This window comes from Diorhabda sublineata, chromosome 5 (assembly GCF_026230105.1).
Source record: "Diorhabda sublineata isolate icDioSubl1.1 chromosome 5, icDioSubl1.1, whole genome shotgun sequence".
NCBI classification, from domain to species: domain Eukaryota; kingdom Metazoa; phylum Arthropoda; class Insecta; order Coleoptera; family Chrysomelidae; genus Diorhabda; species Diorhabda sublineata.
Genome location: NC_079478.1, coordinates 4,742,078 through 4,763,390, shown reverse-complemented (window position 1 = coordinate 4,763,390; position 21,313 = coordinate 4,742,078). Strand labels below are relative to the sequence as shown.

General features: G+C 33.0%; 2 protein-coding genes across 3 annotated transcripts in view; one reads left to right on the top strand and one right to left on the bottom strand.

The window, feature by feature from the left end:
- The window catches only part of LOC130444203 (E3 ubiquitin-protein ligase HECW2-like), a 164,280-nt gene extending 150,428 nt beyond the window's left edge, over positions 1–13,852 (bottom strand). Inside the window, exon 1 of one of the 2 annotated variants that reach the window (XM_056779257.1) lies at positions 13,170–13,852. In XM_056779257.1, coding sequence (XP_056635235.1) covers positions 13,170–13,509 — 340 coding nt within the window. In that variant the 5' untranslated portion in view covers positions 13,510–13,852. The remainder of the gene's footprint in view (positions 1–13,169) is intronic. The other variant, XM_056779258.1, reaches the window with a different exon arrangement.
- A 1,415-nt stretch (positions 13,853–15,267) lies between these two features.
- On the top strand, positions 15,268–20,189 carry LOC130443941 (uncharacterized). The gene is made up of 5 exons (XM_056778846.1): positions 15,268–16,370; positions 16,655–16,825; positions 16,956–17,132; positions 18,429–18,571; positions 18,671–20,189. The coding sequence occupies exons 1-5, from the start codon at positions 16,278–16,280 to the stop codon at positions 18,798–18,800; spliced, it is 714 nt and encodes a 237-aa protein (XP_056634824.1). The 5' UTR covers positions 15,268–16,277; the 3' UTR covers positions 18,801–20,189.
- The last annotated feature ends 1,124 nt before the right edge of the window (positions 20,190–21,313 follow it).

The following is a 21,313-nucleotide window of genomic DNA, read 5'->3' as shown; positions in this document are numbered from 1 at the left end:
CTTTAATATTTTATGCCTTCTGAATTCCGCAAACTCAAGGTCAAATGCTTTTTTGTCACTACATGTTGTTACACACGTTTTAGTTATTCGATTCATTTAAAGACACTTAATTTTTTTGTATATTTTTTGTTAAAGGCCGCTTGACATCATACAATACAACGTGCAAGAAATTTCATGCAAATATTGCACGTCCCTTGGCATTATGGAAGCCTCTTGCCATTGCATCATAGTTGCCACTAATCTCAATTTCTCAACCTCAAATTTCATTTAATAGTTTGTTGGCGGTTTAAAAATTAGAATCAAAAGAAGTAAAAGTGTTCAGTGCATCATTGGCAATAATAATATCTGCCGTGTCTTGCTTTTGCAGTTTAGCTATAGAATTAAACGAGAAAACTAGTTAAGAATGGATGAAGAAACATGTGAAAAGCTCTCAAGGAAAATAAAGAAGAGAAATAAAAGCTTAAAATATCGATTTCACGCATTAGAACGTCGAACTATATCAGATTGTAACTTATTCCAAAAATGGGTCTCATACTAGGCAATAGTTCTAGAAAATGGTCCTTGATTGTGAATTAGGTGTTCTTGGGTCCGACATACGTTACTTTGAAGTGAACCCCGCGATCTTAGCACTTCATGTGTGGAATTTCGAATGATTATAGCATCTGAACGGTCTAATATTAGCCATAAAAAATCAGTCGTTTTTATGAATTGGTCACCATTAGAAAATTTTTTGTTGAGGGTTCTAGTTGTTCAAGGTCATTCGCGACTTCACTCGCGAAAAAACTTGCACCGTTCACTGATGATTAGTCAGCTTAATTCAACATTAAAAAAATGTCGTAACGCGCATAGTTTGGGGAGATTAAAGATTATAAAAAGCTAGAAATTACTAAATACCCACACCCTGTAAGTTTTTACTTTCAAGATCCACCTGGTATTTTGTTTTTAATGATAATTACAGGCTTAAAAAATGATGACTCTCTGAAAAATCGATCATAAAATAATTTTGAAGTTGTTTATAACAAATTGCATTCATTTCAACCACTTTTATAGATGGAAATTCTTTTTTAGATAGTTGTATAATAAATATATCCTGGAAAACCCGTGGAAAATTAGCTAAATATTGGTAAAAACCGTCGCGGGGTTAAATGAATGAAGATTATTTCTATACAGCGTAATTCATATTTTCTTTAGAATATGTGCAGACACGGTCCTGTTAAATTTCGCACTAAAATCGTGATCTAAAGATAAAACAGTTGCTTTTCATTCGTGATTTGCGTTTCTAATGACAGATGTGTCCGTATTCGACCCTCGAATTTCGCATTGCATTTTTTTTGTCGCCGTCTTCGTCTTATGTCGACTTTTCTAGCGATTAATCTCCAAAGGAAGGCTTAATTAGGCAACGTGCCTCGCTTTGACGAAGAAACGAGCGGATATCCGATGACACATCAATGAATTTGGGCTATGTAGACAAATACACCTATCGGAAGTAACAAATATTTCAATGGAATAGTGTCAAATTAGACGAATGACGATAATTATAGCGATATGACATTTAATAAATTGTTAAAAGCGTGTGAAAAGTTTAGAATCGAACGTTGAATTCGTTAATCAATAAATCCATTTAAAAAGATTTCAAAAATTACTTCTTTTTTGAAATTTGCCCGAGATCAAAAAGGGTCGATTGACATCACGCTCTTCAGAACAGTTGTAATTCAATATTCGTCGAGGCGTTAGCCAGGAAAGTAGTTGTTTTCTCCTTTAAAGAACGGTGGGATTCATTTTCGAAATATTGAATTTCGAAATGATTTCAGAGTGGAATGGTAGATATACTGTATTGTTGAATCCCATATTACCAAAATTTGTAAAACTTGGACGATAAAAAAGTGTGAAAAAAATTTTTCGTAGTGAATATTTTTATGAATACGGTATAGAATTTACTTGTATATGAATCGGCCTGAAAAAAACGTAGAAACGCAAATTGTGTCTGGTCGAGTTAAAAAATTTTTCAAGACAAATCAAGGTTCCTGTGGGTGTGTTGGGCATTAATTGGAGTTTGATAAAAGACTATCTATGGTAAATACATAACCTGGAAGTGACGAACTTAAAATCACAGAACAAAGCGATTCGTTAGAATTAATTTAGCGCGTTATGTGAACAGGCTTTAGAATTTTATTGTTTCAAACCACATTTTTAGCATGCTTTCAGTTTCCCTTGTATGTACTGGTCGATATGCAGTGCTTCTAAATAATGTAGGTGTAGTGATTGGTAGATACCGATCGAACCGGCCGATATTACAACTACATTTATCCCACATGGAATGTAAAAACAGAGAAAGCTGAATTACTTCCTGACTGATTTATTCGAATGAATTAATGAGGAAAACGTAAATGCGGGGGTTAGATATCGGTATCTACATACCACGTTGAATAAACTCAATTATATAATATTAAAAGGTAGATAAACGAAATTTTGTTGAGATAGGTTACTTCGTAGGCGTAGTGAAAGACAGAAATAAGCTTTTTTATCGTCTTCAGCGGTGTGCCATTACTATATTATTTGTATTATTACAAAGTGCTTCTGAAGACGAGAATCTATTATTCGCTACAAAACAATGGCTAAAACCAAAGAAAGATAGTTGAAAGAATACAGAGAACGGAGACAACCAAGGCGATTTCAGGTATGGAAGATCAGTCATAGACCAATCTGAGGCAAACGCAAAGAATGGGATATGAATATGAACTACCTATTTACTCAGTTTTCATAGATTTCCAAAAAGTTTACGGCGAAAAGAAATTATTTATACGGCATTATGACGACCTTATCATTCTAAAAAAGTTGGAAGTCGCATCCAAAAACCAAAGAATATCAAAATGCTTCCTAACCAAAAGAGCATTAAACCAGAGTGATCCAAAATCAGTTTGAATAGAACAAGAACACTATGTAGAGTTATTTTTATGTTTGTTTTTTAGTTTTTACAAGCTTTTGTCTAATAATTGTAACAATTTTTTGACAATAAAACATTTCTCCCTCTCTCTAAAATCATAGACAACACATACGCAGACGATGGAAACATTGGACAACGAGCATAAGGAAATTTTCAAAGCCTTCATAAGAACAGCAGAGACTATTGAATCTACGAGTCAACCAAGTTTATGTTAATGGCAACAGCACAAAGAAAAAGTGCAACGAGTTAAGTCACTCCTAATTAATCCCCCCGAATGGTTCGATCGCCTTCTTTACCATTCCTTAATGAAGAGAGAGAGAAATGCTTTATTGTCAAAAAATTGTTACAATTTGTAGACAAAAGCTTATAAAAACTCAAAAACAAATATAAAAATAACTAAATAAAGATAAAACAAATGAAATAAAATTTTAATATACAGAATAAAACCATAATCTCCTTTAATGTGGTTAAGGATATTCATCATCACAGTGTCACATCAGCAGACCATCTACGAACCACAACCTTGCTGTTGGGGGCCAAAGTTTGATTGCATTTCAAGGACTAAGGTACTACAATCAGCTGTCAAAAAAGACAGTGTGAACAGGTTTAAAGTGGACCTTCGGAAGCTGATTCAGCAAAAAATTTTTAAAAGCTTGTCATAAGAGAACACTGTACACTATTGTTTAAAAATGCTGTAACGAACTTCTTATTCAAATTCGCTTTCAAGTCCAATATGGCACTACCTGTGCCCCGGGTACTATATGCTAACAAATTATGGATATTTTCGTTTTTGTAAATTTTTGTATTAATAATAAAGGATTATTATTATTATTATAATGAGTCACTAAATTATAGATAATAGTAATAGATAATAATTAATAAAGAAGTCCATAGCAAAAATTAAACCTGTATGCAGCATGTCCGGAATTGAATATTAGATTAGAAGTCGTTTACAGAGTAGAAGGAAGGAAAATATGATTTGATTTCAATTAGCAAGTGATTGTGCATTTTATTTGCATTGTAAAATATTGAGCCCTAAACTAAATCTGAACGTGGAGTTGGTAGGTAAAGGTCGTGCTCCGCGATCCTAAGTGGGTAGCTGTGAGCAACGATCTTTCTGAAATTGGAGAAGCATGCTTACGAATTAAACAAACGAATTTAAAGATAAATAAGGAAGGAAGAGTCAGAATTATTAATATTTCAAAGAAGTCCGAGTAAATATCTAACAACTCTCTTTTGTAGTTTGAAGATTCGCTCGATGCATTCAACAGTCCCATACAGTGTACCAAATTGGGTATTTTCAAGTTAGATAAGGTTTGAAATAACACTTACAAAACCTTGACAAAAACCTTTATAGGGTGTTCAGAAAATAGAGCCGAATTTCGCTATATAAAAACTTCGAAAACTTAATTTTTTCAAATGGCAACCCCCATTTTTCTCTTTTTTGTAGAAATTTAAGAAAAAACTGAATTCTTCATGGTTTTTAATTGTTTGCAACGCTTAAACGTTAAGATGTTTTCATTTTTTATTTGTTTGTTGATATATTAGCTCCAGACAACCGACAATTAAAAACCATGAAAATTTCAGTTTTTTTTTAATTTCTACAAAAACCGTTAGTTTGAGATATCTGAATTTACTAACAAAGTCCTCTTAATTTAAAGAGTACAATCCAATGTTAAAGAGAAAAATGGGGGTTGCCATTTGAAAAAATTAAGTTTTCGAAGTTTTTAGATAGCCAAATTCGGCACCATTTTCTGAATACCCTTTATAAATTTATATCAATGTTTTCACAGATTTTGAAAGCTGTTAGTGTTATTTGTCCAAATCCCAAAAATATTAGACCTGACTCACTTAAACTTGGAAATATACTTTTTTTAGTGGAGGGCTGCATGTGTTCGAAAATGTGAAATAATTCAAAAATGGTGGACGTGCTTATATAAGGTTATATTGAAATTTTGAGTAGATTCCAAAAATTTGGGTCCACTTCTGGTATATAACTGAAAGTTTCAGAAAACTGAAACTGTTTTAGCTGAAACGAGCATTTCGGAAAACCCATGCAAGCAAATTTTCAGAACACTAATCTTAGTACTTTCCCATATAGATATCGATTCAGCTAGTCGAGAAGGACCCTGCACGTGTACGTGTTTCTAATACGGAACACCTTGTATAATATCTTTCAAATTATTTCTTTTTGTGATACGAAAAGTCAGCTACAAGTACTGTTTAAATAAAAATATATATAATCAAAGATAATTATTTTACATTTTCACCTCATTTTTTTTATAAATTACACCCATTCGAAGCCAGGGCGAGTCGTTAGTATATTATAACCCCGCCGTACGTACGTGCTTATTGTTCAATTACACTAATTTCACGATCACGTCCCACGTTTCAGCTGCAGGTGCCCTTTATCTTCTTTTTTTTCCTTTGCTTTTGTCGTCCTTTCGATGACCTGACACGTTACGGTTGTAACGACAACGGCCTTATAAGAACGCAAAAAGGAAGAAGTCTAAAAATCGGATTACTAGATTGCAGGTACGCAGAGGCGTAATACAGACATTTCATTGAAGAAAACATGTTTCATTACTAACAAACCGATACGAGGTACGTTGAGAAAACGAAAAACAAAGTCTATCCTTACGAATATTGAACACACTGTTTACACTACCACTACAGCAACAATTACAATTACACTATTCGACACGCGATGATCAAATTATCGTCTTCATGATGGAAATATCTCACAATCGAAACTGTCCAATATTTCAATTAAGGTTATATTTGCTACTTATGTCTTAGTGACAGCTTAAATCGACTGAACTGTCACGGAATCATCTTTATATGGATAATAAGAGACAATACAATTGGACCATTTTCGTTAACGGAAACTTAATTGAATCTGGTTGCAAGTAAATGGATCGGAAGGCCTTGTTTTATCGAAAGCCCTCCGCGAGCACTCAACATGAATCCTTTAGAATGTTTCCTGAGCGGTCAGTCAAAAAATATGTATATAAAAAATGAAATTACCACAGAAATTTACTTCATATTTTATAAAGTATCTAAATTGTTTCGTACTAAAATGGTTTGCTCTATTCCATCATGATATAAACATAATGGTTGCATGTTTTCTACGGTATGATTTGAAGGTAAGGTCAGGATAACCAAGGAATAGAAGAAAGATGGGACATTGACGAAGCTTATGTTAGAGACTACCCAAAAAATGTGTGCGGAAAGGAACAAAACCACAATGGAGATGTTGAAATTGAGAACAGTAGAAAATAGAAAGCAATTCAAAAGAATGAGGGTACTAGCAAGAAAAGTGTGGACATGGGAAAAAAGAACATGAAACAAATATTAGTAGAGCTGCAAAATAACGAAACTTTTACTTAGAAATTAAAAAAAGTAAGAAAAAACCGGAATGAGATTGTAAAAACTGCTGAATACAAGTACAGATGTTTGAAGAAGAGAAAGAATAAGGAGAAACGATAATCAAGAAAATATATCAGAATGTACTGAGCAACAAGTCCAGGTAAAAACTTAGAAACACAATAAACCCCAAAAAGAATGGAATAGAGGCAGATTTCCTAAAATCGGGTGGCCAGTACCTATCAAAAAATATCACGCATTTAATAAAAGAAATATGGACAAAAGAAAGACTACCAAGTAAATGAAACAGTGCATTCATCTGCCCGATACATAGAAAAGATGACAAAACTATTTGTGGAAATTGCGGAGACTTATCAGTATTAGATATCAAGAATAGTTAGAAAATGATTAAAAAATTGGAATTTGGATATCCTTGAAGAATACCAAGCAAGGCAGGGTCATTACGGACCAAGTGCTTAGTCTAAAACAGCTACAAGTTACGAGCAGAATCTACAGCTGCATATACTCTCCATTGACTTTAAGCAAGAGTACGATACAGTAGATCAAAGTTGTATGAAATACCTTCGGAATACCAATTAATATCATCAAATTAGTAAGCATGTCTTTGGAGAGAGCTACAAGTAAGGTAACGATAGACTGTTTGATATCAGAAGCTTTCAATATAGATAGAGGTAGTCCTTATTTCAAAAAAAAATAAATCGTGTTCTATTTGAAATAACAAAGTTCATTATAAAGCTAGAAAAACCGAAGACCTGACAACCATGTGAATACCACTATAATATCGGTCACATTAAAAATATATCCAAGAAATTGTTGTTACCCCTTCTTAAGCATTTTTTCGGTATCTATTACTCTATTACTCTCTCCAAAGATAAGAATAATAAGTATTTATATATAACTTTAAGCTATTTTATTAAAGTATTTGTTATAATTATTTAATTTAGAAAATTATTTCTGGCTACGGTCCTGTCGAGAATTAAAGCGAAAAAAATGGGAAAACCTCTAAAAATCGGATTACCGAGTTTGCTGGTCTGTGATAGACCGGACGTTGGTATTAAGTAGTAGTAACCACAAGAAGATATCCGGCCTCGACCGGAAGGGACCTGCAAAATAAGCTTTTGGGTTTAATTGACAAAGGACCAAATAATGGGTAGTGGAGTAGAACGTGACTGGACGAAAAATTGGGATTTGTTGATATTTGTTTTGTGAGATTTGTGTCAATCAAAAAAACAGTGCTAGGTGTGAAAATTCCAAGTTGAATCATTGAATCATTATATAGGAACTTATTCTGAATAGTCTGAATAAACATCCGTTGAAATTGCTATTTCTTTTGATGTCAGGCTGGAGTACAAATTGCATGGTATAAAACGTATATCTCTTAGCCTAACATAAATTTTAAAAAATGTGACTATTTTTCAATATATTCTCCCTTTATTTCCTCAAACTTTCCATAACGTATGACTAAGCTTCTATGGTAAAATACAAAAATATTATGCATCTTTAGATTCAAAATATTGGTACACTGCTAGTTTAACTTCATCGTCGCTGTCAAATATTTCACTCCTTTGGCTTTGCGAACAAAAAATAGTCCGACAAGACCAGATCAGGGCCATTTGATGGGTGTTCAATCTCTGTGACGCCACATTCGTGCACAGCACCCTTGGAAAGCGAACCAGTGCAAACTGAAACATTGTCGTGAAGCAAGCACACACCTAGACTGATTTTGCTGCGCCTTTTTGGGACAATTCTAAAGAATACCTTCGCAATCCCAAAATAATGTATCCAACCAATTTTTAATTATTAAAAATGATGGATAAAAGTTACCGTTGACAGCATCCATTCTGTTTTTGATTTGTGTTAGTGTTAATCCTTCTTTAGTCAAAAATTTTACAGCATAAACTCGAGAAATTTTTCAAATCAACTCGACTGAGTGGTCGTTCGAGCTCTACTATAACAAAACGAAACACCAAGCTGAAACTTTGTGTGAAGTTTGTTGAGACTTGAAACTAACGCGTGCATAAAGATTTCTATGAACGCAGTCTAAATACTATACGAGGCTACGTACATATTTATACACGCAGAGATCAAACTAAGCAAACGACAGAGCACTAATAACAAAATAAATAAAATACTGCTGCAGAATCTCATCAAAACTACGTCTAAATGATTCAGCAAAGGATGCTAAAATTTAATCCTGCTGATTAATTATATCAAATAATCGCCCTTAACAAACATCCCTTGCAGTAAACAATTTACAATTACAGTATTTACACCAAAAGATAAAAAAAATGTTATCAAGATCAACACATCCACTTCCCCTGGTATTGATATGATTATCCTAAGTTCTTAAACTTGAAACAGAGTTTTATTAAATGGAATTCTGAATATGAGACACCCCAATAATCCATTTCACAACCCTCCTAATACTTCACTATATTAAATTCTATAACCAGAACCTATTGACGCTCTATGAAAATATTACTGAATCTGATAGTAATTAGAATAAGTACAAGTCAAAAGTATTCGATAATGAAATATCCCAAAAAAATGTCACCAGCCACAATAAACATTTTACAAAAATTAATTACATAAGTTTATATTGATTTTAAAATATTGATTTAAGCACCAAAAAACATGAAGTTCAGGAGGCAGAAGGACCTCACAAGATAGCCTATTAGGCTGAATTGTCATTGCCATAAAAACTTTGATAATAATAATAACAAGGTATTAATGGTTGAAAAAATAATTTGAGTGTCCTTGTTTATTTAAAAAAAACTTCAGGATGATATCAAGACAGTGACTTTGATTTAGGAGGATGGTCCCAGAAGTACCTGGCCTGATCTAGAGATGGCGATACTTGCTAGAAAACTACCACTTTATTAGAAAGTACACAATCTATATAGCATATGTTTCAAGTTTGAAGACGCCACGTCGCTTAGTATTTATTTCACATTCATGAATAGTGAACGTTTTCAGTGAATTTGTAAACATGGAAAAAATTGGTCATCGTTATAGGATACAATACTTTTATTTGAAAGGCTTTAGCCCAATCAATGTAAAAGCTAAACTAGGTTCTACTCTGGGCGAGAGTGTTCCTTCGTTATTAAAAGTAAAATATTGGGTAGCAGAGTTTAAACGAGGCCGTACGACCTGCGAGGACCAGCATCGCCAATGAGGTCACGACTGGAATTGCGCGTGCTAGCAAACATAGTAGAAAAACACCAATGTCGAGTGTATTGTAATGTTACACAGAAATGGATGAAACATGGGTCCATCACTTCACATCCACAACAAAACAACAATCAAAACGATCGGCTGAACATGGAGAACCAGCTCCAAAGATGGCAAAGACCGTTCCATCTGCAGACAAGTTCATGACGTTGGTTTTTCGGGATGCGCGGGGGATAATTTTCATTGTCTACCTTGAAAAGGGAGAAACTATCATCAGCGAGTATTATGCCAAGTTTTTGTAACGTTTGAGCGTAGAACTCAAGCAAAATCGGCCCAATACACCATCTCACACATTCGTTATTACAATGGTCAACATTTAAGTTTGAATTGCTACCTCACGCACCCTATTCGTTAGATTTAGCCCCCTCGGATTATTTTCTATTCCCAGGCTTGAAAAAATTGCTGGGCGTTCAAAGATTTTCCAACAATGAAGAGGTGATGTCGGCTGTTTTGAGAAACTTGACGATTCTTTTTATAGAAAGGATATCGAACTTATTTAACATCGCTGGGAAAAGTGTGTAGAGCCTAAAGTGTATTACGTTGGAATCGTATCGTTTTTTTAGACCTGCGCTACTTCTCCAACTTAAAATTTTTCTTTCAAATCTTTAATCATCTCTTCAACGGCCACTTCCGTTTTCATTATTCTGACGGTATCGTTTATAGTATTTTCTGGAGTTTTATTTCATTTTTTACAAGTTCAAACCAAATCAATTGGTTCCTTTCAATTTTCTTAATGATTTATTATTACAAATCAAATTTTCTTTCTCAAAAATCAGAATCTGCACTATATTTTTTTATTTTTCTCAAATTTCTGTGTTCAATAGAAATGAATCTTATAATTATATTTGTACTTCTCTATTCCTTTATTTGTATTATCATCCGAGTTTAAATTTTTATAATTTAAACCATATATGCCTAGAGTGTCTAAAATCATATTTAATACAAACATGGACTCGTAAAAAGGTTGTGGGATTAATGTAACACCCGGTATATTGTTTTGTTAATATAACATTCGAAGTTAGTAACGATACATCCTGTTTGAAATTAATTGGTTTCATTGAAAAAAAAAACAATTCCTTAAATAAAAACTGTTTGGATACAAGTAAACAACTTTAGATGCATTAATTTATCACAAATATATTTATATTCACAAACATGAGTGATTATATATAGAATTATTAATATTGAATCAATATAAAAAATTATTGTCTCTTCGACCTTCTAGGTATCAACTTAAAAACAAATTAATACTGAGGATTAGAACATCAAAGCATTCTTCAGCACACCTTAATCAGTAATCTTCAAGTTACCTGGTATTTTGTGGTATTTTGAATTCATTGGTTGATTAATTATTATTATTTTGGAGTTGATCTATGTAAAACAAATAGTTTTATTAGTAAAAATTTATGTTGATTGATTCAGTTGCTGTAATTTTAATTCTAATATCTCAAAACTCTTTAAATTGAGTCTTGCAATTAATTAATTTTAAATTTGAAAAATAATCAAGATTTCAATGAATATATATTTGAAATTTGAAATAACAAGGCTGGTTACGAAAAAGGGTTTTATTATAAAAATTATTCTACATTCGAATGCTCCCTTTCAATATACTATAAGTCTTCTTTGGTGAGAGCTGTTCCGGTTTTTGCTTCATAGCTTCCATCGACTCAAATCGAATCCTTTTCAAAGTAAATCTTTTTCTAACCTTTCAAGGAAATCTAAGCAGACCTTTTGACCAAGAGCTTTTAGTCAGCAGTCAGATTTTTTGGCACCAATTATCCACAGACGTTTGTCATGTGTAATTCCTCGTGTAAAATGTTTTTATCCGTTTCTTTATCGGCGTTTACAACTTCGGCAAACATCCGGATGCTCATTCGACGATCTGCACGCATCATTTGGTTGATTTTGGTCACTGTTGAAACAGTCACAGAGCGATCTGGGCGCTGGTTATCTTCGGTGCTCTTTCGGCCATCCCTAAAGCGCTTACACCATTCAAAAAAACGCGCACGAGGTAGAAAATTGCCCCCATAAGCCTCTTGCAACAATTTATTGCACTAAATCGGAGTTTTTTTTAATTTAACGAGAAATTTGAGACTTATACGTTCCTTTCAAACCGCTACTGCCTAGATACACAACGCACTAATCGTTTTTTACTCCACCCGTCTAGGGCGACCTCTAGGCGCGCAATCTCGTTATTCAATAGCCAGACCTAGTATTTCTTTATAAAATAAAATAAATAGTGAATATTTTTTCATATACATGAATATTTTTTGAGTGAATAATACATTTAGTGTGGTTGACAAATCATATTAGTGTTCTCACTGAATAAAATGTGTAGTTAATTAATTGTTAATATATTCAGTTACATAAATTAAACCTTAAAGAAATATTAAACTTAACAGAATTCCATTAAATTTTTAAACAAGAATATTAAAAGTCCTAGGATCATTCTAAATTTCAGTCTTACAACTCAATAATAATTATCATTTTTATATTTTTATTACCAGTAATTTGACAAAATTCTGTAAGAAGTTCAGTTTGTACTGTGTAAGAGGTAAAAAATTATAATCTTTTCAAGATAGTGCATTCCAGGGCTTCTGGCAGTAAATCACATCCGTGGTGCACTGCACTTTATTGTTAATAACATGTGCAGAGCATCCCACACCAACCATGTTTGAGTTTAGATTTTCTTTCCAAATTGTGAAAGACATTGTTTCCACATTTTCCAAATTTTTGAACAACTACAAATAAAGCCCCATCCAGGAGCTTACAGAATGCCCTCTAAACTACAAAAAATCTGATGAAACCAGGATGGATGACCAACTTAATTATAAGTATTGTCAATGTTTTCATAATACAACATTCTAGTTAAAATTATTGAATCCATAGTTGTGCACAAAGTATATTATTTAATAAAAAAATAAATGTAACTGATATGCACTTAGATGATTTACAACACTTCAGATAATTAAATTGAGTTGTATTAAATTTTAAAGCTAGATTTTGTGTCTATAATATTATATCAAATGTCAGAAAATATCAGAAAATGTATCTCGCACTTTTTATTTGCATTATTAACAATAATAACAATATTTTTCTTAATTATTTAGTTAGAATTGTTGTTAGTTAGAGTTGTTGAGCATAACATTTGACCAGCATTTTACTCGGAATGCTCAGTACATGCTCTTTGCTGAACGGTTGCTCCACCAATATTTACACTGAAGCAGCTAAGCAACCAATGTTATAAGAATATTCGTATTGTGGGTATTCAAGTCAGTGTTTACTGTCTTTTACTACTGGGTTTCAATATTTCAAAACTTATCAAAATGTGTTAAATATTTGGAATAAAATATTTGATATTTAATGTTCACACTATCATAAGTGTTTTCTTTCTTTTCTTTCATTGGTTGAGGTTATGGTGTATAAAAGTAGGTAATTGTAGGTAATTTTATATTTCGGTCTATTGTAATCTAAACTTGTAATATAAAAGAGAAGTATGATATTATAGAATATTATTACTTCTGGAAGACTATAATAGAAGATATAAACTGGTGCTATAGTGAAAAATTTCACAAATCTACACAGTTCAATGAAAAAATATACTCACCTTCATAACAAAGCGCTATAAAATCTTTTTCACTTCTTCTTTGAATGTCCCATCTTAAAAGCCAATTACCTTCTTCATTTTGCTTAACAAAAATATTATTTGCCAGTTGTATTTCCTGTATGTTTTCATCAACACAGTCTGAAACTTTAGACTGAGCATATTCATTATCACAATAGGAAACATCCTTAATAACTTGAGTTTCATTCGATTCCGCACTTTCGGCACTAGAAGTCCCGTTTTCTTTGAGATTACATTTTAAAAATTGACATTTTATTTCGGATTCATTTTCTATTGACTCGAATACTAAATCGCTATCACTTGTTTGAATTTCTTCGCCCATTTCGCAAATATCAATACTTACTATAATTTATATTATTTGTAGAAAAATATAAGCCATCGACTTCTGCCTCGAGATGTGGTTGTCATGACGACAGACATTTAGGCGACTCTGTCCACTGCAGATTTAGATTTAAGTGGATTCACATTCATCACAAAATATTAACACAAAAATTTTAATGTTTGTACATAATTTAATAGTATCCCAATGGATTTCGAAATTATTATGTTATTAAAAACATTAAATTCAATTCAAATTCATTCTATTAACCCATAACAATCAATAATTCTTTTACTTAACAGGAAAAAAAAGAAAGTTCTGATTTTTGTTGAGAAATATATACAAACAGCTGATTTGACATTTGAAAGTAGCTTGTATGTTTCAAACAGCTATGCAACAAATTTTACAGCTGGCAGCATTAGTAGATAACTATTGAATTATTTCGTTTTAAGATACATTATGCTTAAATTGTAAAATATAATCAAATTTTATAGTCTGTATTGATCTGAACTTAAATTGAGTAAATTAGTAAACTCAATATGTACTGCTTACATACATAATATTAGTAAAGTGGCTGTTGGTTTACATTACAATAGTCACTAAAAACAACAAAAAAAGTAGGAATATTTGATTTTGAAAATATAACCTAACTCCTTGCTTGATTAATATATCTAACTTGGGATTGTTCAGTACATGGAAAACCAAACAGAATTAACTAATTAGAGTTTTTCACACTTTGTCTTTATTTTTTATAAACTTTAAAGATTCGTTTTCTCTTTTTAATTTTACTGGGTTTTCCCGTGTTTCTTGCTGTGTTTATTTTTGTATTTACAGACCGGTTTCTCGGTATTAAATATCGGTGTACATACGACCGTGATCTGTATTGTAAATTAGTGTCTAAACTGTTTTATTTATTGATGAATATTTGTTGTTGTTGTTGTTGTTATTCTGATATTATACATAATAAGTATTATTATTCATCTTAATATATTTGTTTAGTTAAATTATAAAATTTTGCTTTCGACTTGAACAAATAATGTTTTTCTGGATGTTTTGACTCGAAATCGAGAAAAAATTCGTTCCAAATCCTGTAGAACAATAATAATTATTCGTGAAATATTCTATTTAACTTGTTTTATATTTGTGTGAATGAAGAAACTTGCTTGTTTATAATATATAGAACATATACATTTGTGTTTCAAGCTGGAGTGAATTGTTTTAGTGGATAATAATGACCTAAACGGATATTGGATCTTTGTCAGAATAAATTTTACAAAACAATGTTGAAAAATTATTATAACACATTTATTTGATAAGAATCTAGATGAACAATTCCTTTAAAAAAATAAATAGGCAACATTCTAAAGTATAATTGATTTGGAAACTAAAACAATATATAAACAAAAAAATGGTTTGAAAATATTAGTATCTCATTACTAGATATTATATAATGTGTGGACAAAATCCCTATTAACAGTGTATAGAATATCTAATTTATGTTTATACACATTATGTTTTATTCATTTTTGTTGTAGTTAAATAGAAAAATCATGCACTTTGACTGAAGCAAGAAGAATCCGAAAAAAGGTCCAATCTTTCTATTAACAATTCTATCTCTAATCATATTCTATGAAATATATATAAATTTCTGATGAATACCAAACAGTTGAAAGGTGTGAGATGAGCTGTACTGACATATCTCCACAGTCTGTTTCCAAACTGTGGATCAGTTATAAATTTAACTAGGCAATCTAATAAAACAGCTGATCTACGTCAAAATCATGGTCGTAGGATAAACAATCTGCTTTCTCGTATGTTAACTTGATTTTTACCGGTATTTCGGTTGTTTTGTTTTGTTTTTTTGTTTTATAAGGTGAGATTACTTCATAGATTGTTTTTAGATCAGTTTCAGTGAAATTAATACAACGGGAACCGAGTATTTTTGCATTTTTTAAAATCTGTCTGCAAGTAAGCTTTGAATCAATTTTTAATACTCAGCTTGTTTTTCGGAAATTAGTTTCCACTGTTGCGTGTAAGTTTATAAAACAAGAATGAGTGCTATTCAAGGTTGTAAAGTGATAAACCAGTGGCATCTGAAAGGTACAAGGACAAACTTATAGTTTTAGGTGGAATTGACCACTTTTCATTAGATAAAAAGAGATTTAGTCAGAATTTTGCTCATTTTTTACCAGTTTACTCAGACTATATTACTGCTCAGCTACACTATATATAACACTGCATATTAGAAAAAAAAACCATCTCGCAATAAACTATAAGCTCCTTTTTTGGAGGGCGAATGATATCTGCTAGTAATTGAAATATTATTTGAATCCATTTTAAAATTAGTCCTGAAATGAACTGTTTTTATATTTTAATGAAACAATAATAAGATCGCAAAAAAGAACGGGATGGACACTATTTGGTTACAATTTATACAATTGTCAATCATAATATATGTCAAAATTTTCTGTAAAACCAGCTGCCATTTGACCAATCAGGAATCTACATAATTGTCAATTTAAATTCAAATCAGTAGTCCTAGTTTGAAAATAGGGTATAGAAATAATAAGGTCTAAAATTCAATAACTAACTTCACAAACCACATAAAAATCACGGCAAAAGCATTTGTTTACCCCACGGCAGTCATTTTTAAATGAGCATCAGCTGTTTTGAACAATTCGTTCGATTGCTCGATTGTAGAATGTGATGTCATAATTGACTGAATATGACAATTGCTTCGTTTCTATACATCGAAATTATCAATTATAATCATGGTTAAAGAATGTAGCCAGGATGCCGCCCACCTGAAAGAGTGTTTGTGTACAAAAACTCAGTCAAAAATTCAATGGAGTCCTCTCATCGCTGTAAGTTCTGGTTGTTATACAATAATAAGTAATCCAATTTATTTCAAAAAAAACACGATCAATATCTAATTTGAATTAAGTAGCTTCATGAAAAAATGAGTTTTCTTGCAATTTTTGTTTTGATACTGTCTCTGCATTACAAACTGATAAGTTCTTATTGGGCCATGCAATGATCATGGCAAAACTGACTGACAAAAATGCCCACTTTCAATGCCATAAGCCCAGAAAAATAATGAATTTATTTAATAATTGGGCTGCCTTCTCAATCAATTATTATATTCCAGAAAAGAACAGATTATTCTAGAAAAGTACTACTTGGTAATTGGTTTGAGGAAACTTGCCAGTACCAAAAAAATAAGCATGTCCACACTACTGAATATCTAAGTAATTATGGAATAAAACCAAAAACAACCCTTCCGCGGTCTGTTATATGGGATGCCACTATAAAGAATCAGGTAATGATTAATAATGTTGGAGGGATATATACATCTGGTCCTTTTTTTTAGTAATATTACCCGTAACAATATATATCAAAGTTCAACAGATACATAAGGTGATTTTAGCTCAACTCTGTCAGTTTTTCAGGGTAACGATGTACTATTTGGAAACTATATTGATAAATCTCAAGAATCTTATATGACATCGTACTACTTGTCATATCAATTATTGCCTGAAATAGCTAAACGGAATCCAGGTAAACCTCCTGTGAAGAGTCAGCACATAGACGAGTTGCCGAAAAGAAATGAACAATTTCTAGATTATGTAAGTAAATACTAGATATGTGGATCTTTTAAAGATGGTTCTTTCCGCTTACCTTCGACGTGTAGAGTTTACACTGGTGAACTATACAGTATCCTTCAAACTTTCAAATATATTTATCCTCCCTATAAACATATCACCATATGTACTGACTCTACTACCAAACTATAGTAAAATATAATCAATCCTGTCCTGGGTAGCGTTCCACCATCCACGAACTCTCACTTTGATCAGATCATTTCTTACTTGACTTCCCCTTGGTATTTTAGTCTTTCTCTGGAGCAGTTTCCTAAAAGATTCCATTCTGTTATTTTTTTAACTTCGCTATTATTTTTAAATGGTTTTATGTATTTAGTTAAGGTTTTCTTCATCAGTTTTAGTTACATTCATTCAGATTTTCTCTCCTCATTCATTATGATTTCTTTTCTACTTGGTATACTTATTTTTCTCTCCATTTTATTCCATTCCTTTTTACTACCTTCCTGCTCAATTTTCAAGGATGTTTCTTCTTCTTCTTGTAATTATCACCAGATCTTCTGCTTAAGCCAATATTTGGACGTCTTTAGTAATAATTATATCTGCTAGGAGATGTCTGTGGTCCTGTGGATAATGATCTTGAACTTTTGTAAGTTGGTAGATCATTCCACAGGCTTGCGCTTCTCCAAAGAAAGGAGTTCCATAAACGCCAACGTTACGAACGTCGGCAGGCGAACTCCGTGTTCATGATCCACGTATGCTTCGAGTAGGTCTTGCAAATACTGCTCTAAATGGAATTATGGTGGATAGCTTAGGAGAGCATCTGCCGTGGTTGTGTTGGTAAAACAAAGTTAGATCAGCGACATTTCTTCTATGCTCTTTACTGTCCAAGTTTCTGGTCAACTCTGGATCGCCTATGAGTCGAATTTCTCACTTCTACATTGAGTCGAGCATCCTACGGATATGGTTGGGAGCTCCAAATGTGCGACCAATACTCCAAAGATAGATAAATCTGGGCCTTGTAGAGAATTACAATCTATTGCGGGGTAAATAGTTTTTGGTCTTAAAGCGGGCTCCAGGCTTTCGTGAAGCTGAGTTAACTAAAACGGCCAGGTGACTATGATAGGACTTTTGCTCTCAGCCTTAACACCGACCAAGTGGCAGCCTTCTTTGTATTAACATCAGTCTAGGTTTTGTCCAACATTAAACTCAAACAAATTGCTTCTAACACACTTCGGTGTGGTTCGTATTTTACGTAAAAGTGCTTTTTGGCTCCTATCTATAGTTAAAATAATTCATTAGATCTTGATATTCTAATTTCAGGGAAACCAAGAGAATTATGGTTTAGGGGATTACAAAAAATCAACTTGGAAGCTAGAAAAAAATGATCCTCGATTTACGGTTGGAAGTGTAAACAAAGAAACTTACATCGAACCAGAAAAACAATTATATAAATTCCGAAGATGGTAAAATTTCTATATTTCATTTCAGTCAGTTAAAAGAGTGAATCATAATAAATTATTATCCGGTTTTATATAAGAATTTTCCATTTTTCATATTTTTAGGTTACCAATTCGAGCCGTAAAAGGAAAATATGGCGATGAGTACAAGTCTCTTCCTTCTGATCATCCTCGAATAGCTCGATGCAATCCTCTAACATGGGAATGCAAACCAGTGTTAACTCAATCTGTATGAAACTTATATTTGTACTTATATTTTTTATACTATTATAACCAATTGATATTTTTTTCTATTAAATAATCCCCAATATACCAGAAAATACCGTAGCTCTTCGGAAAAGATCCATATGTATGCTGATGATATTGCACTAATTGCTCCTGTCCCAGATATACGTTCATTCAAGGTCCGATCCCAAACTTTTATAAATCAATTCTCGGATTGATACTTAATTCTCAGAAAATCGTCTTCAAACATCTCAATACCCGCAGCGTACGATTTTTACCACAAAATTTCCACTTTTGGATTGAGATTCGCCCATACACTCTGTATCTGCAGAGCTGGAGTTTTGGAGGAATGCAGATTGATGTGCACTTTTGGGTTTTGAGAGAAGGGTCTGTCTAGTAGATATCCGGGGTATTTTTGGCCACCAAATTGTTTGCTTCGATGGTACGAATCACATAAAGGGCTTGGATCTCATTTAGATGGATCGGAATAGGTTTTATGTCAATATCGACATAAATGGTACAAGGATTGCTGCTTAGATTGTGAGATATGGTAACATTTGTAATGATGAACATACTCAGAAAACGTGTTGTCGTAAGAGTGCTATTTGACGTGTTTACAGATACTTGAAACATTAATTTTGGTCAAAAAACGAATTAGATTGTGAATAATTTCATGCGATGATTTTCTATGACTTTCGAAGTAGATTAAACCAACAGCAGTTCCACTTGGTGATCAAGCAGCATCTCGAGCCACCGTGTTCAGCTGGATTTGTTCCAAATTCAATCGTGGTCGCCTTTCGCTACAGAATTAATTTCGTGAAAGTTACGTGACATACCGTGAGATTGAGGAGTTGGATACCGCATAATTTGACGTTCGCTCAAAAGAAAAAAACTCGTGTCGATTGGTGCAAAGAAATGCTTGTATATAGAATCTCTTTGCTTCAAAAGACGTTTATAAGATCTTGATAGGCGACGTATCATGGATCTATCCATATGAACCCGAAAGTTTACAGCCATCGAAAAAATCAGGAAAACCAATCGCAGAAGACAATGCGAGCTCTGACACAACAGTTCAAACAAAAATACCGAATTGATGGTTCATCCGCCGTACATTTCTTCTTATTCCCGCAGATTGAAAATAAATTACGAGATCAACGTTTTTCTACACCTTAGGAAGTGGTTGATGAGTTTGAATCATATATTTTGAAGGTACCTCAAAGAAAATAAAAAAAAAAGCTTCGACAATTGGTTCAAAGACATGTAAATGTGTATTAATCTTAATGAAGAGCCTTTTGAAAAACAATAAAACCATATTGAATTATAAATATTTGTTTTTATTTGTCTATCTTATAAGTTATGTATCAACTTTCGTAATTAAATTTTCTCTTCGCATTCCAAATTAGTTTTACTAAAAAATGACCATTTCATTAACAAGTTTTTCTTAAATCGATATTTAGTGAGTCTTGAAAAGAAATATTTCCTATCAAGCGTGTAATTCAACCAAATCTTTTCAAGAATGATTTATTTGTTTATTTTTGACACCTCTTTTTCTTCAATACGTCAGGTAAATAAATTAAATTCGATTCAAAGTAAACTGTATGTATTTGTGCAGAAGTTATTTATTTTCACGTGAAAATTACAGTGCTTATTTTAATTAATTATTGTGGCCAAAGTGAATTTTTTAAATCAAAATAGAATATTAGGAACAAACAATATATAATATACCTATTTCAAGTAAACGTTTTAAATTTGAAACCGATCTTTAATTCGAGTGAAGAAAATAATGGTATTAACGTAACCCAAATAAAACTTGTAATTAATATCACGTGACTGTTCAGAGTCCTTCAGCAGGGGGCTCTTGAGGTCTTACTAGACCTTCCAGTCCTGGATCTTGCGATACAATTCGAAGCCATGAAAACAGCCTACAGGCTGAATATCCACAAAGAACTTCAGGCTGGACCAATTGGTCATGCAAAAATCTGGGCGCAGGCCAAAGGTGGATGTCCAATCATTTGGATGGGCAACGACCAAATGACGCTTTCGACCGTTGATAATAAGGGCTTGGAGGCACACATCACTGAACAACGAAGCCACCTGGTACACAGACGGTTCTAGGAGGAATGACTTGGCCGGTGCAGGTTTCTGCGGGTGACACCCCAAAATAAGCGAATATTTTTCGCTTGGGCACCACGATACCGTCTTCCAAGTCGAGGTATTCGCTGTGATGGAATGTGCACGCGCAATACACAATCGACGCCACAGGATCACGGTAATCTCGATCTGCTCAGGTAGCAGAGCTTCTATACCAGCTATAGCGGCTGAAAAGGTATGCTCTAAGCTAATGCTTGAGTGTAAGAGAGTCCTTTGAAATCTGGTGATTGATGGCCTCAAGATCCAGCTCGTTTGGGTGCCTGACCACTCGTGCAATAACGACGAAGCGGACTCACTCGCTAGTCTGTGATCGGCGAACCCACCAATGGGCCCAAAACTCATCCTTGGTGTCATCACGTCTCTCAACAGCCT